General features: G+C 63.1%; 4 protein-coding genes across 7 annotated transcripts; 1 reads left to right on the top strand and 3 right to left on the bottom strand.

Moving 5' to 3' along the window:
• Positions 1 to 404: 404 nt before the first annotated feature.
• Positions 405 to 1,512, bottom strand: CDK2AP2 (cyclin dependent kinase 2 associated protein 2). The gene is made up of 4 exons (XM_068148251.1): positions 1,195 to 1,512; positions 1,007 to 1,107; positions 777 to 909; positions 405 to 628 (listed from the first exon to the last, which is right to left on the bottom strand). Exons 1-4 carry the CDS (start codon positions 1,283 to 1,285, stop codon positions 561 to 563), a joined length of 393 nt encoding a protein of 130 aa, XP_068004352.1. The 5' UTR covers positions 1,286 to 1,512; the 3' UTR covers positions 405 to 560.
• Positions 1,513 to 2,223: 711 nt separating this feature from the next.
• CABP2 (calcium binding protein 2) lies at positions 2,224 to 5,443 on the bottom strand. 3 transcript variants are annotated; one of them, XM_068148248.1, is made up of 7 exons: positions 4,850 to 5,443; positions 4,171 to 4,332; positions 4,013 to 4,043; positions 3,758 to 3,892; positions 3,529 to 3,638; positions 3,131 to 3,278; positions 2,224 to 3,055 (listed from the first exon to the last, which is right to left on the bottom strand). In XM_068148248.1, the coding sequence occupies exons 1-7, from the start codon at positions 4,907 to 4,909 to the stop codon at positions 3,030 to 3,032; spliced, it is 672 nt and encodes a 223-aa protein (XP_068004349.1). In that variant the 5' UTR covers positions 4,910 to 5,443; the 3' UTR covers positions 2,224 to 3,029. The 3 variants fall into 3 exon arrangements, with proteins under 3 accessions (XP_068004349.1, XP_068004350.1, XP_068004351.1); XM_068148249.1 differs by lacking the exon at positions 4,850 to 5,443 and adding an exon at positions 4,435 to 4,836; XM_068148250.1 differs by lacking the exon at positions 4,850 to 5,443 and adding an exon at positions 4,435 to 4,520 and having other exon boundaries at positions 4,167 to 4,332.
• Positions 5,444 to 5,656: 213 nt separating this feature from the next.
• On the top strand, positions 5,657 to 9,567 carry NDUFV1 (NADH:ubiquinone oxidoreductase core subunit V1). The gene is made up of 10 exons (XM_068148244.1): positions 5,657 to 5,796; positions 5,894 to 5,976; positions 6,065 to 6,235; positions 6,326 to 6,509; positions 6,818 to 7,007; positions 8,019 to 8,231; positions 8,328 to 8,494; positions 8,584 to 8,665; positions 9,139 to 9,284; positions 9,368 to 9,567. The coding sequence occupies exons 1-10, from the start codon at positions 5,743 to 5,745 to the stop codon at positions 9,449 to 9,451; spliced, it is 1,374 nt and encodes a 457-aa protein (XP_068004345.1). The 5' UTR covers positions 5,657 to 5,742; the 3' UTR covers positions 9,452 to 9,567.
• A 423-nt stretch (positions 9,568 to 9,990) lies between these two features.
• NUDT8 (nudix hydrolase 8) lies at positions 9,991 to 12,668 on the bottom strand. 2 transcript variants are annotated; one of them, XM_068148245.1, is made up of 4 exons: positions 12,095 to 12,668; positions 11,871 to 12,003; positions 10,619 to 10,696; positions 9,991 to 10,505 (listed from the first exon to the last, which is right to left on the bottom strand). In XM_068148245.1, exons 1-4 carry the CDS (start codon positions 12,319 to 12,321, stop codon positions 10,251 to 10,253), a joined length of 693 nt encoding a protein of 230 aa, XP_068004346.1. In that variant the 5' UTR covers positions 12,322 to 12,668; the 3' UTR covers positions 9,991 to 10,250. The 2 variants fall into 2 exon arrangements, with proteins under 2 accessions (XP_068004346.1, XP_068004348.1); XM_068148247.1 differs by having other exon boundaries at positions 9,991 to 10,502; positions 12,095 to 12,662.
• Positions 12,669 to 14,067: the final 1,399 nt, after the last annotated feature.

Here is a 14,067-nt window from a genome sequence, read left to right as displayed (position 1 = left end):
CAGGGGAGCGTGACGTCAAAGACGGAGAGTCGAGGAGCGCCGCTCCACGGGCACGACGCGGCCGCAGGCACTAATCACTGCCCCCCGCCCCGGGAACGGGCTCTGCCCGCGCCCCGAGATCTCTAAAGGGGGGACTTATTAAAAAAAGCCCATTTTTAAGCATTAAAAAGAGCCTTTCGCTCATCTCTGCACTTCCTGACCCAGGAACACAGCTCCAAGACCAGCCCCCCCAAAGGCGCTGCTCCAAGCTTTTCCACATCCCGGCTCTTCCCCCCTGTACCCCGGACGCTAGCTCCCTCCCCCTGGCAGCGCTCCTTCGAGACCCCTCCATCACCACCGAGACCCTGCTGACCACCTCAGCGCTCCCCCCGCCCCCCCCACCCCCCCGCAGGGAGCAGGCACAATCCCAACCATGTCCTTTTATTTATAAAAACACGCATTTTATAAAGAGCGGAGAGTGCGGGCAGCACGGTGGCCTCCCCCTCCCCGCCGCCAGCGGGGCAGGGACACCGTGGGGGGTGGTCCCGGGGCGGGGCGGGGGTCCCGGGTGACAGCAGCTGTTACGTGCGGGCGTTTCGCTCTGTCTCCGCCAGGCACTCCCTGACGAGCGCCCGGGCGTGGATGATGCCTGTGGGGAGAAGCAAAGGGACACCCCACATCACCCTTCTGACCATCCCCCTGTCCCGCAGAAAGTGGAGACACCCCCGGGCACATAAGACCGGTGGTCACCCGGTGCGTGTCGTGTATCGTCCGTCGAGCCTCCCCTCCATCCCTACCCCGTTTCAGCCGCTCCATGGCACTCTTGCTGCCGGCGTAGGTGGGCCGGATCTCCTTCCCCATCTCCTCGATGACGGAAAGCAGGTCCGTGTAGGTGCTCTGCGAACCCTGAGCCCCGGGGGGCTTCATCGCCTGCGGGACGGGACGGGGAGGGCACGGAGGGGCTGAGAGCTGTTCCCCGCCGCTCCCAGCCTGCCCCGCCACCGGCCGTCCCCACCCCGCTTCTCACCTGCACGTAGCCCATGGACGGCGGCCCGAAGTCATTGAAGAGAGGCCGGAAAGGGGCTGCGGCGCCGGGGACGGAGCCGGAGGGCGACGGGACGCTCGTGGCTGCAGGAAACGGAGCGTTACCGGCCGTATCCACCCCCATTCCCTCCCTTCCCCGGTATTCCCACGGTTACCGGAGGGTGCGCTCACCGGCGGGCGGTGCCCCGGGCCCCGACGGGGCGGGGCTGGCACTAGCGGCTCCGGGGGTAACGGGAGCGGGAGCGATTGGCTTGTAGGACATCCCCGACGGCCGCCCGCCGCTCCCGGCTCCCTGGAGCGCGGCGGGGGTCGGTGAGCGGCCCCCGCGCTCGCCCCGCCGCTTATACCGACGTTTCCCTCCGCTCCTCAGCTCAGCTCAATCTCGCGGAACCCGACCCAGCTCCGCGGAGGCGGCTCCGGCTCGGTTCCGATGCGTAGGACCCACCGCGGCCTACCCTCACCCTGCCCCCCCCACCCCGGCCACCACCGCCGCCGCCGCTCGCCCTGATGACGCCTGCGCGCGCCGACGTCTTGACGTTATCCTGCCGCCGCACGCCGACCTCCTCCCGCCAGCTACCGTGGAGGCGTGCGGCGACACCCCCGCCCTTTTCGCCCCGCCCCTTATACATAACCCAGTCCTGGTCAGCAGCCCCGCCCCTTTCCCCGCGACCCCGCCTCCTTCTCTCTAGCCACGCCCCTTCTCTCTCCTGCCGCCTTGTGCCGTGAGGGGGGCTTCCGCTGCTGCCACCCATGGTACCGGCTGCCCCGAGCCCTGTGTCATCTCTCCCAACATAGGGCTGGTGCTGAGAAGGTGAATTTGGGACCGCAGTTGTCATGTCCCTGTTAAGGGTCTTACTGCTGCCCCACCCAGTACCAGCCCCACCAGCCCCTGTGATCTCCCCTGCACCATGGCCCCCGGGATGGGGAGGTGAGGGGGTGATCCTAGGGGTTCTGACTCCATGCGGGAAGGGCGAGGTGGTGAGGAGGGGGGAGAAACTCCCTGGGCCTGGGGTGCCATGGGGAGACATGGGGGTGAAGTGGTACAGAGTTGGGGGCCAGACAGTGATTGTAGGGGTACTGAGTTGGGGGGACACATGGTGGTTGTCATACCTGGGGAAGGGGATTCACAGTGGTTGTTGTACCCTATGGGGGGGGGACAGCAGTCATTGTACCCAGTGAATAGTTGGCACATACACAAACTGAAAATGATCAGATTCTCTTTAAACTCAACATAAAACCACCTGAAAAGTTCCTCCAGAAAGTTTTTCATTTCAAAAGGGCAAAGACTGAAAAAGTAAACTGGCCCACACCCTCCCCACACTCCATTTCCCACTCCATGGGGTCCAGTAACACTCCATTCCCAGTTTCTCTCCTGGCCAGAGTGCTGGATCCCCGAGCAGGCTCCCCAGTGCTGGGGAGCATCCAGGAGGGCCCCCGCAGCCAAGGGACAATGCTTCACTGGCACTGGGCAGGACCAAGCAGGATCTGAGGTTGGTCAGAGGTGGTAACAGGGCTGGGTGGTGGGTCACACTGGAGGGTCAGCCCTAAATCCCAGCATAGAGGGAGCAGGGGGCCTGGCCTAGAGTGCAGGGGTGGGATTAAGGGAGGCAGAGATGAGCCAATGTTGCTCAGGAGTAGCTGGAGGGACAGGGAGCAGTCAGTGAGTTTGGGGATGAGGTCAAGGTGGGATGGGAGCAGGAGGAGCAAAGATCAGGGCAAGAGTGGGGAGCAGGAGGAGCAAAGATCAGGGCAAGAGTGGCCAAAGCACAGCCGAATCTGTGCCAGAAAGGGGCCCAGCCTCGTCCCATGCTGCTGTTGGACCTTGGTGCATGGCCAAGGGCGAGTGTGAGCACCCCTGGCACTGACCAAGTGAGGACCTTGACCCCAGGGCTTGGGCACCGTGCTGCACTGGCATGGTCTCAGCTAGAGCTGGGCATCTCCTCCGTGTCCCCCTCCTCTTCGTAAGGCACGGCGGGGGCTCAGGTCCCAGCTTGGTTTGGCCACCCTCAGCGTGACATCATCCTCACAAACTCTGCCAGAAGGAGAACGCATAGGGAACATCCCAAATATTCCTGAGGACGTTCCCAGCCCCTTCCCTGATCCCTACCTTCAAAGTCCACCAGGCCATCACCGTTGAGATCCACGTCCTTGAGGATCTCGTCCACCTCCCGGTAATTGAGCTGCTGCCCCAGCAGCTTGCGCATGGCCTCCCGCAGCTCTGCCATGCTGATCTGCCCGTCCCCGTTGGTGTCAAACTGCAGAGCAAACCCCCCAGTCGTGGATGGCCACCCTCAGCCCATGGGCTGGCCCCCACACCCTGCCCCGCATCCCCAGCGCGGAATCACAACAGAACAGTAGGGGTTGAAAGGACCTCAGGAGCTCATCGAGTCCAAACCCCCTGCCGAGGCAGGGTCACCCAGAGCAGGAGACACGAACGCATCTGAGCAGGTCTGGAATGTCTCCAGAGATGGAGACTCCCCCACCTCTCTGGGCAGTGCCCCTCACCTCACGGAAGGCGTCGCGCAGCTCCTTGATGCCGATCATGTCTGCTGTCTCCGCCAGCATCTTGGGGCCCATCAGCTCCACAAAATCGTCAAAATCCACTTTCCCACCAGCTGTGGGAGAAAGCTGTCACCAGACTGGGTGGGCAGGGGTGGTCAAGGCCAGGTCTGGCTGCAGGAGGAGTGCAGAGGGGACCCCCCCCCCTCCCGGCCCCCCATGCCCTGCCACCTACTGATCTGCTGGGACAGCTCAATGAGCTCCATCTCGGTGGGCATGTAGCCCATGGTCCTCATGCACTCGCCCAGGTCCTTGTAGCTGATGTATCCATCCCGGTCCTTGTCGAACTCCCGGAATGCCTGCTTCAGCTCTGGGGGTGACAAGCACAGTGTCACCAACAGCACCCCATCACTGTCACCCACCCAAGACGCCTCCCAACCAGGGCAAAGACTCCCCCCTGTCCCCATCACCAAAGGTCACAGCACCTCACCTTCGATCTCCTCAGGCCTCAGCTCCCGGTCCTGGGAAAAACGGGAAGAGCTGCAGAAGGGATCCTTCTCCCGTGGATCCCCCCCCAGATCCTGCCCTAAATCCCTGGCAGCGTGGTGCCCACTGCAGTGGGCACTCAGGGAGGGGGTGGGCACGTACCAGCTGGGTGATGGCAATGCTCTGCCGCAGGAAGATGCAGGCTGGCCCCACCAGCCCTTGCAGCACTGAGTAGTTCTGCAGTGGGGGGGACTGTGCTGCCTCTGCCCCCTCCTCGGCATCCCCAGCACCGGATGTTATGGGGCCAGAATGTGGCTTCCCGTCCTGCAGACACAACAAGCATCAGCGCTGAGGCAGGAGGGGGGCTAAGCCAGGGGTCCCCCCTTCCTCACCCTCCTCCTACACCCCTCCCACAGAAGGTCTTACCTTCGTGAGCCTCCGCTCAGGGGTCTTGGTGCAGTTGCCCATGGCTGGGGGCTGCCCCAATGCTGCAGGGCATGCCTGGCCCTGGGGGGCCAGCTGGCACAGAGCCCCCCGCCGGGGCGAACCGGGGCCGTGGCCTGAGGCGGGGGGGGGGTGGGGGTGGGGTGTGAAAGCAGCCGTGGCTGCGTGGGGATTTGAGGTTTTTATGGAATATCTGGGGATATGCAGGGCAGCCGGCGGGGGGGCAGCATGCCCGCCGCACGCCTTAATCCTCCGGATTATTCCCTGCTCGGCCGCTCTGTTCCAGATGTGGGAAGCCACCCAGCTGTTCCCCAGCCCCACGGCCTCCCCATGGAGGGCACTCTGGTACCCACCAGCCCTACCGTACAACCGGCCCTCTGCCCCCCACACCCATTACCTGCCCAAAAGTGGGGGGCAGCTGGAGTCCCGTCTCCTCTGCACCCCATTGATGCTGCATGGGTAACACACCACCATGGTTTGGCCGCCCGCGGCTCCCCGAGGTGCCACGGGTGCTGGAGCCCCCCTGTCTCCGACGTCGCAGAGTCAGGCACCAGCGGCGGCCGCCCCATTTACCCGGGCCACAGGGACGGGAGGTGCCCCGGCACGCCGGGGGCACAGGGCTGCCAGTACCCCCGCCGCTGTGGCCCACGGAAGAGGAAGAACATGGTGCCTGCCGCCCAGTCCCACTGCTCACCGCTGAGCCCAGGGGATGGGGAGATGGAGCGGGGACAGGCGGGGGTGGAAACCAGATCCCCTAGGTCCGGTGCTCCCTCGCCAGGGCGAGGCCACCGCTGGAGGTGGGGTGGTTAACGTAGGCCCGCATCGGGAGAAAAGGCCTGGGGCGGGGCAAGCCGGTGTGGCCCCCCCGGGGCGCTGGGGAAGGGTTGAGAATGAAGCGCCCCAGGGGGCATCGAGGGGGGCATCGAGGGGGGCATCAGGGAAGAGCACCGGAGGCCTCCGATTACAGCTCCCGATATCCGAGCCGGGCCGGGGCGCGGGGCACGAGGCAGCGCGGGCGCGGGGCCAGAGTGGCCACGCCCCATCCAGGAGATCACGCCTCCAGCCACGCCCCCACATCACACGGTCACGACCCTGGCTTCGTGGCCACGCCCCTGCGCCGTGATACGTCCTCGTCATAGGGCCACGCCCCCTATACTGCCCCCTATCGCCCGTGAAGCGCTGTTGTGCCTCGCCGCTGGCGTTCGCTGATGACGTCACCACCGGCGCGCCGTTGTGGGGGCGCCTGAAGGTGACGGTGGTCCCGGTGCCGGTGCCCGCCCCCGCCCCGCTATGGCCTCACGACAGCTGCTGGCGCTAAGGCGCCTGCCCGCTGCTTCCTTCTCGGTGAGTGGGGATGAAGCCGGGAGGGAGCGGCGAGGCGATCCGGGAAGGGTTGTGCGGGTGCCGGTGTTACTGGTGCTGAGGCCGTGTGTCCCTGTAGACAGCACCCAAGAAGACGCAGTTCGGGTCGCTGCGGGATGAAGACCGGATCTTCACCAACCTCTATGGGCGTCATGAGTGGCGGTAAGGGGTGGGAGGCTGGGTGGGGAGTAGGGTACGACGCGGCCCAATGTGGCCCGTCCCGGTGCTACCGGCTGTGCCGTGCCCGCAGCCTGCAGGGCGCCCTTCGTCGCGGCGACTGGTACAAGACGAAGGAGATCCTGCTCAAGGGGGTGGACTGGATCCTTGGTGAGATCAAGGCCTCGGGGCTGCGGGGCCGTGGCGGAGCCGGTTTCCCCACCGGCCTCAAGTGGAGCTTCATGAACAAACCCCCGGACGGCAGGTGAGACCCAGACCGGCACCGTTAGCACCATGTCCCCGATCCCAACGGGGAGCGGGCAGCCTTGATGTCGCCCATCACCCCCTTCCCCAGGCCCAAATACCTGGTGGTGAATGCGGACGAGGGGGAGCCAGGCACCTGCAAGGACCGGGAGATCATGCGGCACGACCCCCACAAGCTGGTGGAGGGCTGCCTGGTGGCCGGACGTGCCATGGGCGCCCGCGCCGCCTACATCTACATCCGCGGCGAGTTCTACAACGAGGCCTCCAACCTCCAGGTGAGCAGCAAGAACGAGGTTTGCGTGGGGTGAGACACACCCCCCCCCACCCGGAGTGGAGAGCTCCTAATACCCAGTTTAGGTTGGACATTGGGGAAAAAAGTCTTTGCTGCAAGAGTGGTCAGGTGTCGGCACAGGCTGCCCAGGGAGGTGGTGGAGTCCCCATCCCTGGAGGCGTTCAAGAAAGCTGTGGGCATGGCACTCGGGGACGTGGTTTAATGGCCTGGGTGGTGTTGGACTGGATGATCTTAGAGGGCTTTTCCAACCCAAACCATTCTATGATGTGGTTGTCCCCCCCCCCGCTGCAGGTGGCCATCCAGGAGGCGTACGAGGCCGGGCTGCTGGGGCGCGATGCCTGCGGCTCAGGGTATGCCTTCGATGTCTTCGTGGTGAGGGGAGCTGGGGCTTACATCTGCGGTGAGGAGACAGCGCTGATCGAGTCCATCGAGGGCAAGCAGGGCAAGCCACGCCTGAAGCCTCCCTTCCCTGCTGACGTGGGTATGGCCACGACCCTCTCCTTGGTGGGGTGAGGGTTAATTTCCAGCTGCTGCTTGAGAGCAGGACAAGGTCTCCCTAGGATCAGGCGACAGAGCAAGAGGCAATGGCCTGAAATTGTGCCAGGGCAGGTTTAGGTTGGACATGAGGAACAGTGTCTTGGCTGCAAGAGTGGTGAAGCATTGGAACAGGCTGCCCAGGGAGGTAGTCACCATCCCTGGAGGGGTTCAGGAAACCTGGGGACATGGCACTTGGGGACATGGTTTGATGGCTGTGATGGTGTTGGGTTGATGGTTGGACTGGATGATCTTAGAGGGCTTTCCCAACCCAAACAACTGCATGATTCTACAATGGCAACTAGCCAAAATCATGCCATGATTGAGTATTTTGGGTGGAAGGAACCTTAAAGGTTATCTAGACCAAGTTCCTGCAGCCAGCAGTGACCTGGAATCGTTGAATTGTTTGGGTTGGAAAAGACCTTTAAAATCACTGAGTCCAACCTTCAAGCTAAGACTACTGGGGACACTGTCCACATGCTTCTTGAACACCTCCAAGGATATCCTCAACTAGAGCAGTTTGGTCAGAGCTCCAAAGAACCTGGCCTGCAGTGGTTCCAGGGATGGGGCATCTCCTACCAACCTGGGCAACCTGAGACAGGCTCTCCCCCCGCTCAGTGCAGAGAACCTCTTCCTTCTCTCCAGTCTGAATCTCTCCCTTTTAGTTCCAAACCATCACCCTTTGTCCTGTCACAACAGGCCCTGCTCCAAAGTCTGTCCCCAGCTTTTTCCTCAGACTCTTCAAGTACTGAAAGGCCACCAGAAGGCCTCCCCAGAATGATGGTGACCAGACCAACCTAGTTGTCTGCAAGCCACCCTCCTGCTGCAGGGCCTAGGGAGCCACAGAGAGCTCCTCCTGTGTGACCTGCTTTGGATTCTATGGTCCTGCTCTGGCAGGGGGTTTGGACTGGGATGCTCTGCAGAGGTCCCTTCCAACCCCTGCCGCCCTGTGGCCCAGGTGTCTTTGGCTGTCCCACCACGGTGGCCAACGTGGAGACAGTGTCGGTGGCCCCCACCATCTGCCGGCGGGGGGGCGCCTGGTTCGCCAGCTTCGGGCGGGAGCGCAACTCGGGGACCAAGCTCTTCAACATCTCCGGGCACGTCAACACCCCCTGCACGGTGGAGGAGGAGATGTCGGTGCCGCTGAAGGAGCTCATCGAGAAGCACGCCGGTGAGCACCGCCGGCGGCCTCCGCCGAGCCGCGCCAGCACGGCGCCGCTGGGGCCTGCCTCCCAGCCCCCTGCTGTCTCCTCTTCCTCTCTGGCAGGAGGTGTCCGTGGGGGTTGGGACAACCTGCTGGCCGTCATCCCCGGGGGTTCCTCCACGCCGCTGCTGCCCAAGTCGGTGTGCGAGACGGTGCTGATGGACTTCGACTCCCTGGTGCAGGCCCAGAGCGGGCTCGGCACGGCTGCCGTCATCGTCATGGACAAATCGGTAAGGGGGCCTTGGAGCCTCTGCACTGGGCCCCCCGGTGCCCTGGGGGGGTTCCTCCTCACCTTCATCACTCTCTTCTCCCTCCCCAGACCGACATCGTTAAAGCCATCGCTCGCCTCATCGAGTTCTACAAGCACGAGAGCTGCGGGCAGTGCACCCCCTGCCGGGAAGGTGAGCAGGGAGTGGGGCTGGGTGTAGGGGGAGGCTGTGAGCTGAGCTTTTGGGGGGTCAAGGAGGCAGATCAAGGATCCTTGATAAACATCAGTGGGCTCCTCTTGCTGCTGGAGATGGCTAGGGGAATGAAATGGTGGGAAGAGACTGCTGGGCACCTCAGGATTCCACTTGCCCCTGGAATGGGGGATGTCCGTGAAGCAGGGATCAGCCCTGAGACTGGGGGGATCTCCCCGAGGTCTGGATACCTCTGATGCTGCCTTTCCATGAGGCTGCACATCCCCTCGCTGGCACTGGTGCTGGTGGTGGTTGTGGGGCAGTGCATCCCATGCTGGGAAGGGGAGCATGGAGCCAGCTGTGGGCAGGGTGCAATGGGGGTGCTGTGGGGCATGGTTTGGGGCTGGAAGGGGGTGGTTGGGGGGAGGGGGGGTGGTCACACCATGGGTCCCCTCACAGCTTGGCCACCCCCACAGGTGTTGACTGGATGAACAAGGTGATGGCACGGTTCGTGCAGGGCAACGCGCAGGTGGCCGAGATCGACGCCCTGTGGGAGATCAGCAAGCAGATTGAGGGCCACACCATCTGTGCCCTGGGTGATGGGGCAGCCTGGCCCGTGCAGGTGAGAGGTGGTGGTGGTGGGATCTGGAGGGGGTTCCAACAACCTTTTTCCCCCTTATCCCATCTCCTTTGCTCTCCCTGCAGGGTCTCATCCGCCACTTCCGGCCTGAGCTGGAGGAGAGGATGCGGCGCTACGGTGAAGCCAAAGCTCGAGCAGCATCGGCGTAAGGTGGTGCCCCTGCCCCTGGTAGGGGCTTTTTGGGGTGTCACTGGGGACTTCTGGCAGCAGTTTGTGGGGTCCTCAATAAACATCGCTGCCCTTATGGGCTCCTCTCTCTGCTGGAGCTGCCTGTGGGCATGAAATGGGGGGAAGGGGCTGCTGGGGGGGGGTAGGGGGGCCTCTGGGTTCTGCTCTCCAGGAACTGGGGGATCTCCAAGAATTGGGGGAAAACCCATGGATTGGGGGATCTCCAGGAATCAGGGAGATCCCTAGGGATCAGGGGGAATCAGCCTCAGGGTCTGGATACCCCACCCCCAAGAGGAGATGCTGGCTTTCCATGAGGCTCCACATCCTCTCTTTGGGACTGGTGGTGGTTGTGAGGCAGCACCAAGCAACCACAGTGCTACACAGCCATGTGTCCCTCCATGGGGGCACCGGTACAGGGGCCTGGACTGGTGCCAGGAGGGGACAGCTGTCACATCCCCAGTGCCCACAGTGCTGGCACCGAGAGCCAGCCATGTGCAGGACTTGGAAGCCATGGCAGAAGTCGTTTCAAACATGGCTTTTTACTAAGTCACAGCCTGTGACATCATCACCACCCATGGGTGCAGCTGGCATTGGCTTCCTGGCGTGTGCAGTGACAGTCACCCAAAAGAAGGGGGGCAGGAGAAGGTGGCAGGAAAAAGGGGGCCAGAAGAAGGTGGCAGGAAAAAGGGGGCCAGAAGAAGGTGGCCACCCCCAGCACGGGAACAGCTCCACCTGCACACTTTCCCCCTGGTCACCCAGGGCTCCCCTGTCCCCTCCGTGTCAGGCTGTGGCGCCCTCTCGTGGCCGCGGCGCTCGCTGCGGGACGAAGGTCTTCCTGCGGTAGCGGTGAGGGGCCAGCAGCTCCAGGGTGAGCTCGGTGATGATGGCTGTCAGCCCCCACACCTTGTGAGGGCCGTTGAGGAAGACGGGCAGGGTGTAGCCGTAGCGGCCGCTGGAGCCGCGGAAGTGAGTGTAGCCCTGGTTCTCCTCACGTAGCAGGTGGGCCAAGGGTAGGGTGAAGATCTCCTCCACCTGCTGGCACAGGTGGTAAGGGGGGGTGACAAAGCCCCCCCCCCCCCCCGGCTGTGGCATTGCTGCTCCCACCAAGGAAAGGGCTGCTGGCCCCAGGCCAATGTGGTGTCACCCACCTCAGCTGGGTTGGGGGCCAGCGTCAAGTCCTCCAGTGGCCCCAGGTTGGCCACGACGGGAGCCACGCTCAGGCCATGCTGGAAGGTGTGTCAGAAAGGGACAGAGGGTGACAACTCCCCAGCCCCAAAGTGCCACCTGCTTGTATTGGCACCCTGTGCCTCACTGGGGTACTGATTTGTCACTCAGCACCACCCCTGTCTGCAGCCAGTGTTTCTTGTCACCTCAAATCCCTGTCATCTGTATCACTGTCACCCCAAACCCCTGTCACCTGTGTCCTTACCACCCCAAACCCCTGTCACCTGTGTCCTTACCACCCCAAACCCCTGTCACCTGTGTCCTTATCACCTCAAATCCCTGTCATCTGTGTCACTGTCACCCCAAACCCCTGTCACCTGTGTCCTTATCACCTCAAACCCCTGTCATCTGTGTCACTGTCACCCCAAACCCCTGTCTCCTGTGTCCTTATCACCTCAAACCCCTGTCATCTGTGTCACTGTCACCCCAAACCCCTGTCTCCTGTGTCCTTACCACCTCAAATCCCTGTCATCTGTGTCACTGTCACCCCAAACCCCTGTCACCTGTGTCCTTACCACCTCAAATCCCTGTGATCTGTGTCACTGTCACCCAAACCCCTGTCACCTGTGTCCTTACCACCTCTAACCCCTGTGATCTGTGTCACTGTCACCCAAACCCGTCACCCAAACCCCTGTCACCTGTGTCCTTACCACCTCTAACCCGTGATCTGTCACTGTCACCCCAAACCCCTGTCACCTGTCTCTTTCACCCCAAACCCCTGTCACCTGTGTCCTTGTTGCCCTAAACTCACCACCCATATCTCTATCACCTCAAACCCAGTGCCTGTCATCTTGAACCCTCATGTCCCCATCATCCCAAACCTTGTGTCCCTGTTGCTCTGAACCTGTCACCCATGTTCCTAGCACCCAGACCCTGTTACCTGTGTCCTTGTCCCCCCAAACCGTTCTGTAACCTTACTGGCCTGAACCCCTCACCCATGTCCATGTCACCTTTATCCCTGTCACACCAAACCCTTGCCACCCCTATCCCTATCACCTTTGTCCCTGTCACACCAAACCCTTGTCACCCCTGTCCCCATTACTCTGAACGCTTGTCACCCATCTCCCTGCCCCCCTCCCCTCGTGTCCTTGTCACCCCACGCTGTCCTTGCCGTCTCCTCCGCCCTCCCTGTCCTTGTCACCCGGTGCGTGCCCCCCCGCAGCTGGTGCCCGGTACCCGGTCTGGCAGTGTCCGCAGCTGTCCCCAGACGCTCCTTGGCCCCAGTTCCAGCCCCAGCTCCTCCCGCGTCTCCCGCAGCGCCGTGGCCACCTCGTCACCGTCCGCCGGGTCCCGCCGGCCCCCGGGGAAGCTGCCAAAGGGAACGGAACCGATCACAGCGGGGAGACCCCCGACCCACCCCTTCCCACCCTGTCCCCGTGCGTGACGTCAGCGACATCTACCTGACGTCACCGCTGTGGGGCCCGCCCAGGCGGCGGGACCGTAGCGTGTAGAGCAAGGCAGGGCGGCCCCGCACCGAGCACAGCGGCACCAGCACCGCCGCCGCCGCCGCCGGGCCTCCCCCGCCCCGCCGGGCCCCCGCCGCCAGCCGCGCCCGGCACCGCTGCTCGCTGCCGCCGCTCAGCAGCTCCCGCTCCCCCCCGGCCCCCTCCGCTCCCTGCTTCGACATGGCAGCAGCACCGGCGGGACGGAACGAGGGACAAGGGGGAGGGACCGGAGGGAGGGGACCGGCCGCCCTCCCCCGGTGCCGCCTCCTCGGGGTCCGCCCCCTTCTCGGTGCTGCGGGGTTTAGGTAGGGAGCGCGGAGCGGTCTCGGTGCTGTGTGGGGAACGGCCGCACCGGGTGTAGAACAACCTCTGCCAGCTATGGAACGTCTGCCAGCAGGCACAGAACCACCTCTTCCGGGCGTGCAGCAACCTCTTCCGGGCGTGGAACGGCCCCACCGGGCGTGGAACGGCCCCACGGGGCGTGGAACGGCCTCATTGTTGGGTGTGCAGCCCCCCCTCTTGCCCAGTGTGCAGCCCTTCACCCAGCTTTGCAACCCCCCTCCTGTGCAAGCGCCCCTGCCAGCCGTGTGATCCTCCCCAGAGGTGTGCAGCACCCCTGCCAGATGTGTGACCCTTTCAGTGGATGTGCAAGCTCTCCACCCAGCTGTGCAGCCCTTCCCCCTGTGCAGTCCCTTTTCCAGCTGTGCAAACATCCCAAGCTGTACAACTCCTCCCCCCCCCCACCACCACCCTCTTTCCACAGCCACCGCCCCTGTCCCCACCACCAGCGATGTGTCCCCCTCAGAGCTGTGACACCACCAATGGTGGGAACCAGCCCAACATCTGCCCTCACAGCTAAAGCCCCAAGAGGGAGGAAAGGAGAGGAAACTGAGGCACAAGATGCAGGCAGTGGTCACTGTGGGGACAGGAGGGATGTGACAGTGTTTTGTGGGGCTGATGCAGCTGGGGACAAAAGGGTTGAGGACAGAGGTGCATTAGGGATAACAGGGACAGTGCTCCAGGGGTTGGATCATGGAGGCAGTGCTGGAGATGGTCAGTCGATGGAGTGGTGTGGGTGACAAGACTGAGGGATGTGATCTAGCCAGAGGGACCTGGACAGGCTGGAGAAGTGGGCTCAGGAGAACCTCATGAGGGTCAATAAGGCAAAGCACAAGGTCCTGCACCTGGGTCAGGGCAATCCTGGATATCAACCCAGGCTGGGGGATGATTGAGAGCAGCCCTGCAGAGGACTTGGGGGTGCAGGTGGGTGAGGAGCTGGGCAGGAGCCAGCAGTGGGCACTTGCAGCCCAGAAGGCCAATGGCAGCCTGGGCTGCATCTAAAGCAGCGTGGCCAGAGGTGGAGAGAGGGGATCCTGCCCCTCTGCTATGTGCTGGAGGATTGTGTCCAGCTCTGTGGGCCCCAGCACAAGGACCTGGACCTGCTGGAGAGGGTCCAGAGGAGGCCATGAGGATGATCAGAGGGCTGGGAGCACCTCCCCTATGGGAACAGGCTGGGAGAGTTGGGGCTCTTCAGCCTGGAGAAAGCTCCAGGGAGACCTTGGAGCAGCCTTGCAATATCTGAAGGGGACCTACAGGAAGGCTGGGGAGGGACTGTTCAGAAGGGCCTGGGGGAAGAGGATGAAGAGCAATGGTTTGAAACCAGAGCAGGGGAGACTGAGGTTGGACATCAGGAGGAAGTCCTTCACGGTGAGGGTGGTGAGGCACTGGAAGAGGTCACCCAGAGATGTGGTGGAGACCCCAACACCAGTGTCATTCAGAGTCAAATTTGGTAGGGCCCTGAACAACCCACTCTGGTTGGAGATGTCCCTGCTGCCTGCAGGGGGGTTGCACAGGACAGCCTCCAACGGCCCCCTCCAAGCCAAACCAGTCTGGGATTCTGTGATTCCACAGGATCAGTCCCACCCCAT

Source organism: Melanerpes formicivorus, unplaced genomic scaffold (genome assembly GCF_026170545.1).
Source record: "Melanerpes formicivorus ecotype bairdi unplaced genomic scaffold, bMelFor1.0.p_v2 SCAF_16, whole genome shotgun sequence".
In the NCBI taxonomy this organism is placed as follows: Eukaryota; Metazoa; Chordata; class Aves; order Piciformes; family Picidae; genus Melanerpes; species Melanerpes formicivorus.
Note: the sequence above shows the minus strand (reverse complement) of the source record. Positions and strands in the feature narration are given on the sequence as shown.